Genomic DNA, 11,130 nt, shown 5'->3' with positions numbered 1-11,130 from the left:
CAGTTCCCCTGCTCCCCCAGGCAATACCCTCAGTGACTTCCAACACATTTGCAACAAGCTTACAGTGATTTGGCCCTGCCTCCCTCTCTATTCTAGCTTCTCCCACTTCCTCTACACTGACTGCTCCAGCACAGAGGCCTGCTTGCTGCTTCCAAACATGTCATGCTTGGTGCTGACCAGTACTTACATTTGCTGTTTCTCCATCCGGGTAATCCTCCCCTAGGAATCTAGTGACATGTTTCATTTCTTTCTCCACTTTACTTTTCTTCATATTTTTGTCATCACCTGAAATGATATAGTTATTTATTTATGCTCCTCTGGATGGAAACTTAATCTTTCTTGGTTGCTACTGTTTCTCCATGCTTAGAACAGTTTGAAATAAGGATAAACACTCAATAAATATTAAATGAAAAAGAGAATTAATGGCAAAAGATATTTCTCATATTTCAGCTTTAGACCCACCTCACCGGTGCATATTCTTTGGTATATGCTTTCTTTGGTATATTCTTTGGTATGTACTTTCTTCAATATGTACTTTCCCATGTGTGTGGATTGATATAACAAAGTACCATAAACTTAGGGCCTTAAACAATAGATATTTATTTTTCAAATTTATGGTGGCTGGAAAATCCAAGATCAAGGTGCCAGTGGATTTGATTCCTATGTGGGAAGAGAGAGAGAGACAGACAGACAGAGAGAGAGACAGAGAGACAGAGAGAGACAGAGAAAAACAGAGAAACTCGACTCTCTTCTTATATGGTAGGAATCTAACTGGTGGCTCCATGACCTCATCTAAACCTAAGGACCTACCTCCTGGGCCTCCATGGGAGGACACATCCATTCAGACCTTACCAGCCCCTTTCCTGTTGTAGCTCCAGCCCTTCTCAGCTCTGACCCCTACATGACATCTCTGATCTCTGTCATTGTCAATCTCATCCTCTGAGAGATGGTAAGTGTTTTGTTTTCATTATAAAAGGCCACCTTGTGTTTTTCCACAGGGTTACAAGTCGTTCCTTGGGACAGTGGGAGTATCCATCACCTGTTATTTGTTTGATGTGTTACTATGAAAATTCATAAGCACATAGACTAGTAAGGAGTGTAACAAATCCAAAGGAATATCACTCAGCTCGAACAATTAACTCAATCTTGTTTTATGTATTATCACCCACTTCTCCTCAGATTGTTCTGAAGCCAGTCCCAGGTATTATGTAATTTCATCTGTAAAAATTTCATCTCCAAAATATAAGGATTATCTACCTTAAAACAGAGGGGGAAAAAAAAAAAAACAATGACATATTCACTACAGCCACAATTTTCCAAAATATGAAATCAGTATGTCTGTGTGTATGATGCGTACACAGCATGCCAATTTGGCAGAAAGTGTACTGCAAAATATGCACATATAGACACAAACACAGCTTTAAAAATAGGAAGGTTGTATATAAATATCTATATTGTTTTTTCTTCTCATAAAATTATTTGGTTTTCTGTTATATATTTTCTTTTTGTACCTTTGTATGTTTTCCATGTGAACATCCATAATATCTGAAATTTTAAAAGAATTAATCATTATTTTTAAACTGCAGGTACAAATTAGAATAAAAATATACAAAAGTATAAGCTACTTTCATGACTCTTTACATAAGGGATGCCTTGCATAATTGTATCTGTTCTACTGAAAAAAACTCTTTAAGAAATGTTTCACTAAAGCTTCACTATTACCTGAAAAAAAGAAAAATATGTTACTGTGATTACTGATAAGTTTGTCACAACTAAAAATTAATAATTTCTTAAATGTCATCAAATATCTAGTTATTTCTCATATTTTTTTTCATTTTTTAATAGTAATTTTTTTATAATGTGTGTTTGAATCAGGTTCCAGAAAAGACATTGATCTGCGTATTACATCTTTGTGGAAGTCTCTTTCTTTGTCTTGATTTTTTTTCCCTGTTCCCTATTTTTCATGAAGAAACCAGGTCATTTTTTTCTGATTGCCTCTCTCACATGTTCATCTGTTATATTTTCTATAAATTGATATTTAGATGTAGAGCTTTGATCAGATTCTGGTGCAATATAATTTTTGGCATGACTACTTCATAGGTGGCCTACTTTCAATAAGAAGTAGTAACAATCTCCTTTTGTGAGATTTTTGTGAGATGTCAGACATGGATGATATTGCTTAGATCAGCACTTACCAAACTTTTGGTCTTAACACATGCTTTTCAGAGCTTTTGTTCATGTGAAATTTATCTATTGATATTAAGAATTAAAAAGTGAAGAAAATTTAAATTCTTTACTTATTTGTATAACTACGAAAACCCATACAAATCAAAATAAATGCCACATTTTTATTGGAAGTAACTGCATCTTACAAAATAAAAAATTCCTAAGAGGACAATGTTTATTTTTTATAAATCCCTTTATAGTCTGGTTTCACAGAAGACAGTTAGCTCTCCTATTTCTCTATGCAATCTATAGCTTTAATTAAAGTTATGAATTTCATCCTCACAAAGATGTATAGTTTGCAGTGCAAAGATTATTTTAATACCCTCTTCAAGGAATTGTAGATATTCTTTATCAAAATGTGACAAATGGTAGTTTATTAAAGGTTAGTTGAGGTATGAAATCTGAAACCACGTTAATGAACCTTTTCATTCTGTTACATGAAGATCCATTGGTTATCTTGCTCTTTTACTGACTCTGTTGCCTATGTAGGATTTTGTGACATTATTTGGAATATCTTGGGTCACTGATAAGTGTGATTTACAAATGTGAAATATTTCACTATGCATTACTAAAAAGCAACATTATGAACTACTAGTGTTATTAGAAAAGTCTATAAAAATTGAGAATCTCTCAATCTCATGATAGCAAATCAAAGTTTGCCAAAATTCAAATTTTATTTGAAAGCTTGGATATTACCATTGCCAACAAATACTGTTGTTTATTTACTTGCTTTGTCAGATTTATTTCATTCATTTTCAAGAAAATGCCTGCCAAAGACCTGAATCTACATAACCGTAAATTTTTCTGTCATTCATTTTGTAAAATGAAAATGATGTTCCATGAAAAAACTGGCTAGTCCAGCTGGCAACTCAAGTAATCACATCGGTGGTTCTCAAGGTCAGCATGTGACCCACGTGCCTCACAAGACATTCTCCTTTCATTATGTGGAAAAGTTTTTAAAGTACTCAAAGGTAAAGATGAATCCAATTAGTATTTTTTACTGCTTCATTAAGGAAATTCTTCATTGAAACTAATTTTTCCCCCTGTAGTGCATTGCGATAGAAAATACAACTACTGCCAGTAGCTTAGTGCCACCTCATGAATCTGAGGCGCCAGTTCTTTTTACCCATCATTGCCTTGGTAGCATTAATGCAAAGTTAACAAAGAGAAAATAAGATTGAATTTGTGATCTTCCTAAAACAGTCCTAGGGATCTTTAGCAGTCCATATAGAAGAAATGCTGGCTTGCCTCATTAATGTATTAAGAGTTGCAAAGAAGCTCCTCATCAATGATTTTGTTTCCTCAGGTAGAGATCATATGGGAAAAACAAAAAGTGTTTGATTTATTTGCTTTATGTATCAGTTTTCAAAATGATAAACTGGTTCTCTTAATGTTTTCTAAAGGTTACTGTTAACCTAACCAACCAGAGACTCACTCTCCAAAGAATAATGGTATTTATTAGCGAGAGTATTACACTGGGAAAATGGGCGTCATGGTAAGCTGTGGCAAGTGTTCCGTTGATAGCATCTTTTGTCAATTGTTGCGGTCTTAAAGAATATCAAAGATAACCTTTGTTACAAAATTTGTGCATATGTGTGAGGCATACAGAGAGTGGGGTGTAGCATAGAATGAGAAGGAACTCTTCCTGCCATTAGGAAGTCCTGAAATAGGACTTATCGCAGACAGGCAGGCAGGAGCTCTGTCCCTTCATCACCTCTCCTGACTCTAATTTTTCCCAAGTCTGACATGAATAATTTTATCTTGGTATCAGTTACTTTCACTTGTCTAAATAGCTTATATCAATATCATTTCACTTGTATAAAGTTTATATAACCCATGTTTGCAGTGCTAAGTTAACGTTGCTGACTTCAGATTGAAAAAAAAAGTACTCCTAAGAACTGTCTATTTTCATTTCACCAAATATTTGCACCAACAACCATTTTTTCACCCCCAGGAAATACTGGATTCATCTTTCCCTCTCTTCTTGAGTACATTTCAAAATACAGAACTTTTGGAGATTAGCAGAGATGAGGTGATAAGAGTGTTTTTAAATGGACCTCCTTTTATTTTCTATCTCGAATACAGGCTTTTGCTTGGCACTCTTTATGTGAGTGACCTCTCCTTTTATGACTTCTTGAACATGTACCGCCTCCTTCCTTCTTTAAAGAAAAGAAGGGCCTGTTATACTAGCAATGAATAATCTAATGACTTCCTGCTGGTGTTCCCTACTGTTCCTTGTCGCTCCTTCTTTCAAATATGTGTTGTCACACACAAGTATAATGTCGAGGGCTCAGGCATGTTAACAGACATCCCCACCCAGCCTGCCCCTAATTAAGGTGCCAACCCCACGCCTCACTCCCAGTCGGTGGAGAACAGATTGCCCGTTACATCACTCAAGCCCATTATTCTCTTTTCTCCCCATGACATGTGTAACTTCTTAATGTTCTTTAGCTCATGGTTTAAGCAAAGACAAGACATATTTAGCATTTTAAGATTAATATTATATATCCTTGACTTTTACAAGGCTAGACACCCTGGGGACTGACATTTAATAGATGTTAATGGAGTTAAATTTTTATCCATGCTAGGTATGAACATCTGTCTTCTCAATAAAATAGTATAAAACCTTACTTGGCACCAAGAAAATTCCAAAACAAATTATTTTTCACTCTATAACCTTAAATTGAGTTACTGAGCAAAGCAGAAAAGCTGCTTTTTGATATTTGGAATTTAAAACCTGAATATAATTATCATTAATTAATTTCACTGTCAGTGCTAAGTTAACTTTGCATTTGAAATCTGAAACCATGTCATAGACTTATCGTCATAGTTCTAAAAGAGTATCTGAAAAGAAACTTTCTCCACAATAGTTTTCCCAGTGCTTTTTATTAGGGAAGGAGTCCCCCAAGCAAAAATGTGTGACCCCAAATATATTACTAGTAATCAACATGACAGATATTTTGAAATTTTTATTAAAAGAAGAACAACTCTTAGGAAGCATTATCACTCAAAAACAAAGTGGTACATACTTGACAACACGTGCTGGATAAATTAATTTGATCTTCTAAGGCTGTACCTAGGACCCTAAGAGCCACTTATATTTAAAGTACTTTTTGGTCTGCATGTCAAGTATAATTTTAAGTTTTGACTAATGTTATGATATACATAATGTTTATAATAGTAGCGATAGAAGGCAGCACCTTCATGCCTTTGTAATCATTGCAACTCATGAACCAACATATAACAATATCAGTTTATTCTCTACACACTTAAAATGCTGAAATCTCTTCATTTCCAATTAATGAAGAAAAACTCTTCTCTTTTTGCTTCAGTGCCCTGCACTGAAGTGTCTACTTAATAAACATTTGACAAGTAAATGAATGATTTTGACAGTAGCCAGGTGCTCAGAGCAAAAATGAGGTCATGCCATGTATTGCAAAGAGCATACACTGGTCCTTGTCCCAGTTCTGTCACCCACTAGCTGTGTGACCTTAGGTAAGTAACTTGACCTTCCTGGACCTCTTATTTCCTTCAAATAAATTTGGATGTCAGAGATGATAGTAAATGACATTTGGACTCTTAAAAAGCTATAGTTCTAAATCTTAAATTGCTTTTGTTCTTGGCATTCTTACTGTGGACTTCATCCATGTGTGTCTACAGAAAGCGGAGTCGTATTTAGGCTATAGAAGTTCTGCTTTGTGCCTTCACATGGGTACCCTCTAGGAAAAAAATTTTACTAAGAGGTTCAATATGCTATGGCAAGTGGGGGGAAGACAGAAGATTCCAGGGTTCACAGAGAAAACTTGAACACTGGAAAGGGATCCTGGAAAGGAAACCTCTATAGCTCAGATAGCAAGTTTCCCAAGAGGTCAAAATGAAGAGGTTTTATTTTTGACTGATTAACAGATTATTAGTTCATAAAATGTGTCCCTTCCAGAAAGAGCACCAGGATGCTTTATTTCCTAATTGGATAGTGTTCTGCACATAAATAAAGAAGAATCACTGCTGCCTGTCAGGGAGACTCTCTGACAAGACAAGCTCGTTCTTGTCTCTGTCCTGATTTACAATATGACCTTGGGCAAGTCATTCATCTTCCTCTAAACCAGTTTCCCTAATTATAAAATGGAAATAAAAATACTCACTGCCTTGGCTGAAGATTAATGAGACAAGATGAATTTCCCCAGGCTCCCAGAGAGGAAAGGCTGTGCATAAGAAGGCAAAGAGCTACTAAGAAGCATGGTCGAACTTCTCACATAACATGGGAAATAAAACACCAGGACAATAAAATCCTCTTGCTTTAAGTTTCCCAGCATGAAAAAGAAAGGACCCAACGTTTCCTGCGTTATTAGGTAGCACAGCTGGGATTGGTGATAATTTGGGCAAATTAGTGTTTTGGTGCCTCGCTTTGTTCTCTGTAGCATATTGGATAATAATCCTACTCATCACATATGTACAGATGATACGTATAGATGCCTGGTATATATTGATTTCCCTATGAATGTTTGCTTGTAACTTTTTTCAGCGTAATTCAAACTACGGAAATATTTTGCTTTCAAAAATAAAACCTTTATGAGAGAGGGTTGGGATGCAAAGATTAACGTTATGTAAACATTTGTACTTTTAAAAGGTGGCGGGAAACTGGTTGCCATAAAACCCACTGCGTTCTGCTTGAATAAAATGAGTTTGGAGGACTTGGACAACGCCTTAAAAATTCACCAGCGCGGACACGAGGGGGCACTGTGTGTCCGCTTTGGCGAGGGAGAGGCGGCCACCAGCGCAGGGCGGGGAGGATTGAGAGCATCCAGCATCTCAAAGCCCAGGGGCCTCGCGCTCCATCAGCGCCGGAGATCCTAACCCTGCCTCGTGAAAGGGCCGCCTGGTGATCCAGGGCTGGGAGCGTCCTCAGCCCCACGACTGTTGGCATTCGTCTCTCCTCTCCCTCCCGAATACACGGTATTCTGGCAGCTGTTTTGAATATTAGATTCGCTGAGTTCCCAGCGAGGGAATCCGGAACCAAATGCAAACGTAAGGGAACATTTTGGGAGCGTCTACATCGGGCATTTTCCGGGCATAAAGGAAAAAGCTTAGCTAGATTCTGGAAGGGGTCCGTGTCCAAAGAGGAGCTTGAGTTCCTAAGATTTAGGGAAAGAAGGACACCCTCAACCCCGCGCCTCCCTGCCACATACACGCCCAAAGGCTGAGCACGCAACAGATCGGGAAACGACTCTAAATTCACTACTTGCCCACTTCTCAGCGTCAGGGCGAGAAGCTGGCACGCCCCACGGGGCAGTCGGGGGCGTCCAGGGCAGGTCCCGAATGAAATAGTTCAGGTGTGAAGTTGGATCGCACTTCTGCGAAAAGGAGAGAGACATGTGACCTGGGCCCAAGATTCTTCACTTCCTTAGCCCCACCAAAGGGTGTGATACCGGGAAAGTGATCCAGGCACGATCTGCTCCACCTGACGCTAGGGTCCCCATCCCATAAGGTTGCTCATGCACGATGAGGTACTCGGCGGATTTTTCTAGCCTCTAGAGAAAGTGTCGCCGGCGGAGGTTGTCCTAGTGTCCCCTCTATGACCAGAGGCATCTGGTGGATTGATTTCTTAGGCGGACGAAGCGAGTGTCTCTGATCCCCGGGCTCCGGGACCGAACGCCTCGCATGTCCCTTGAGGACCGTGTCACCCAGGGCGCCCGGATAGAATACAGGTGGTGAGACCTGAGAAAAAGCATAGGGCAGGAGAGGGTGAGGGGAGCAGGTAGAAAGCAGAGCAGGGGAACAGGCGGTTGCACTGGCCAAGGAGCAACTACAACCCATCCTAAACTTTCGGATATCTAGGTCTAGGAAGAATGAGCCACGCCAGAGCAACAGCAGCCTCTCCACGCCGGCGCGCCCAGCTGTAGCAAGGAGGTGCTGCACGCAGCGCCGGCTGGACGCGAGCGGTCCCCACGTCGCGCCCACCCGCCTGCCAAAGCGCCGCCGCACCGCTTGGGACACAGAGCGAGTGACCACAGAAACAGCCAGATTGAGGGCTCCAGCCTTCACAGGAGCTCGGAGGAAGGGGCATTCCACGCGGATCGGAAAGGGAGAGAGGACACCTGACTTTGAAACCTTGCCTAGCTCCGTGTGGGTGGCCGGGTCTTGCCCTTGGGCGGCCTTGGGCACGCCAGTCGAAGTCAGGCAGACTCCGGAAGAAGTGAGCGCAGACTACCAGGGGTCAGGGAAGTAGAATTTAAAGAGAGATGTGGAAAGCAATCCAGGGTGGCCGCTCTAGCCCGGTAGCTTAAAAGCCAGCCGATCCCCACTAGGAGGACGACATCAACTGGCACTCGCGAAGACTAGGCGCTCCGGGGCAGCCGCTGGTCTGCGCGGAGGAGCCGCCTCCCCAGCGCCGGGCGCGCGTGCAGACGCCAACAGCCGCGGGCAGAAGGCGAGATGCGGCGCGCGGCCCCGGGACCGTCCCGGCTGGGAAAACCCTGGGGCTGCACGGCTCGGCGCTGACCCGGCGCAGGTTCGAGGGGTGTGCCGGGCCCCGCCCGCCTCCGCCCCCTCCCGCGCCCCTCCCCGTGGCGGCGGCGCATCCAGGGGCGGTGCGGAGCCAAGCGGCTCGCCCAGCCGCCAGCGCCTGCGAGCTCCGTCGCTGCTCCGGGAATTCACTTTGCAGCTTTTAACGTGCCTCCCTCTCTCAGACCGCTTCGAATGGCTTTCGGTCTCTGGCTTGATCTTTTCCTTTAAGAGGAAAACTTTACTGTGATTTCTTTTTCCCCTTCGAGGAGAGGATTAAAAGTTGTAGGAACTGGTGCCGCCCGTGCCGCTGGGGCGCTGGGAGGGCGTTCGCCGGAGGGTTTCCAGGTTCCCAGTCCCACCATGTGCACCAACATAGTTTACGAGTGGCTGAAAGCGCTGCAGCTCCCGCAGTACGCGGAATCCTTCGTGGATAACGGCTACGATGACCTGGAGGTGTGCAAGCAGATCGGAGATCCGGACCTGGACGCCATCGGGGTGCTGGCACCCGCACACCGCCGCCGCATCCTGGAGGCCGTGCGCCGGCTGCGGGAGCAGGACGCCGCCGCCGCGGGCCTCTACTTCACGCTGGAGCCTCAGCCAGCGCCGCCGGGGCCGCCGGCAGACGTCGTCCCCCCCTGCCACCGGGGGGAGCCGTGCGGCGGCCCAGCCCAGGGCACCCCTGGAGACCCCCGCAGCCAGATGACCGCCTCCAGGAGTAGGGAGCTGGTAAGCTACCCCAAACTGAAGCTGAAGATCATGATCAGGGATAAACTCGTCCGAGATGGCATCCACCTGAGCAAACCCCCTTACTCCCGAAAGGTAAGGAGGCGCCGCCCCGGCGGCCGGGGCGGGAAGCGGGTGGGGACTGGTCCAGACTGCTTGCGCTGGGCCGGGCAGCCCATTCCAGGTGACGATGGGGAGGGCAGGATGGTTGGGTGTCTGGGAGTCTTTTCTGTTATCTCGTTATTCCTTCCTTGTGTTACCAATGGTTGATAAGACAAGATCTGGCACCCAGACATTAACTCCAAACTAGAACCGATTCTCTGCTTAGTCTCTGGGTCTCATCTGTTAGGATGTGGACTTGGTGCTGCTTCTGGTAGCCAGGGGGGAGTCCTAATGTTTCCGTGGTGCTTGGGTCTGCAGGATAGCAGAAAACATGGTCAGTGCCTAACATTATGTTCGACCTTCCTTTTCTTCTTTACTTTTTTTGAGTTTTGATAAATTCCCGAGATATAAATTGGTGAACTCTCTCGAACGAGTGGGAAGTTGGGCCCAGTTGCTCCCAATTCCGTATAATAACCCCGTCGCTGCTGCAGATTTGAGACATGTACCATTAACATGAACATCCTGGTGAAAGTAGTGAATAAAACACTAAACACGTGCCCACCCACTTAAGACACGTTCTTTGAACTTAAGTATCCATGGTTGATAATGAGGTGCTGAAGACACTGGGGAAAATAGGGCCAGAGGGTGTCCTTTGGAGGTCTGGGGTGTTGCCTGTTTGACTTTTATTGATCCAGATGAGATGAAGTAGGTACAACTGTGACTTTATTCTAGAGAGTCTGAGTGGACTCATTTGGCAGAGGAGTTCAGAGCACAAGGAAGCGACATTTCAGTTCCCAGAGAGGATTCTGCAAGGGGTGGGGGTACCTTGGAAGTACTCACAGCTGCTCTGTGAGGAAGGCTGAGCTGTGCAGTGGGCTTTGAATAATTAAGTAACAGAAAGTGCTGCTTCATATTGGAGCTCTGCCTCTCTCTCTGAGTTGGTCCAGTTAGGTTTCTACAACTGTCCACAGACCTGACTTGATAGGAAGTAAACTGCATAGGTAACCAGCCTTGCCTAGATTGCACAGGAAAATGAGCACCTGGCTTGAGAAATCAAGACTGGGAGAAGCCCAGGGAGAAAATGATGGCAAGAATATTCAGCTGGTAGGGACTGAAGATAGCACCCTGGTGGAGATATGGGGATGACCTAGTGTCTTGTGGGCATCTGAGGCCTTGGGTTGTTTTATAGTTTTAAGTGTTGGTTAGAATGTCTGGATTTAAGAAAGTTCTAGTGAAAGCTATGTGATAAGAAGATGGAAATAAATGGTTTAATATTACCCATCTGTTATCTTGCAGGTAAGCAGGGGTGAGAATATAAGTTGGTTTTTATTATTAAGAGGACAGGTCAGGAGGACAGTTGGCCTTCAGTTAAACATATGTTCCAGTTTCCTGCTTTAACAGTGCCATTGATGTGTGCCAGGAACAGGAATGGAGAGGACACAATTTGCCAGGAAGTTAGCATTAGGTGGCATCTGATGTGGGCAGAGGGTCCCTGGTCAGTCATATAGGAAATTATTCCTGGAAGAAAAGACGGCTGAGCCAGCTCCATGTTTGTTATAACACGCCAGAGCCTGA

At 43.4% G+C, this 11,130-nt stretch overlaps 1 protein-coding gene across 3 annotated transcripts in view; it reads left to right on the top strand.

The window, feature by feature from the left end:
* The first annotated feature begins 7,515 nt into the window (after window positions 1–7,515).
* Window positions 7,516–11,130, top strand: part of SAMD5 (sterile alpha motif domain containing 5) — a 425,299-nt gene continuing 421,684 nt past the window's right edge. For 2 of the 3 annotated variants that reach the window (XM_079146900.1, XM_079146902.1), the window contains exon 1: window positions 7,516–9,549. In XM_079146900.1, the coding sequence (XP_079003026.1) occupies window positions 9,091–9,549 (459 nt within the window). In that variant the 5' untranslated portion in view covers window positions 7,516–9,090. The remainder of the gene's footprint in view (window positions 9,550–11,130) is intronic. The other variant, XM_079146901.1, reaches the window with a different exon arrangement.

The sequence above is a fragment of the Sciurus vulgaris genome (genome assembly GCF_902686455.1).
Source record: "Sciurus vulgaris genome assembly, chromosome: 7".
Lineage (NCBI taxonomy): Eukaryota > Metazoa > Chordata > Mammalia > Rodentia > Sciuridae > Sciurus > Sciurus vulgaris.
The sequence above is the reverse complement of the archived record's forward strand: the minus strand, read 5'-3'. Positions and strand labels throughout refer to the sequence as shown.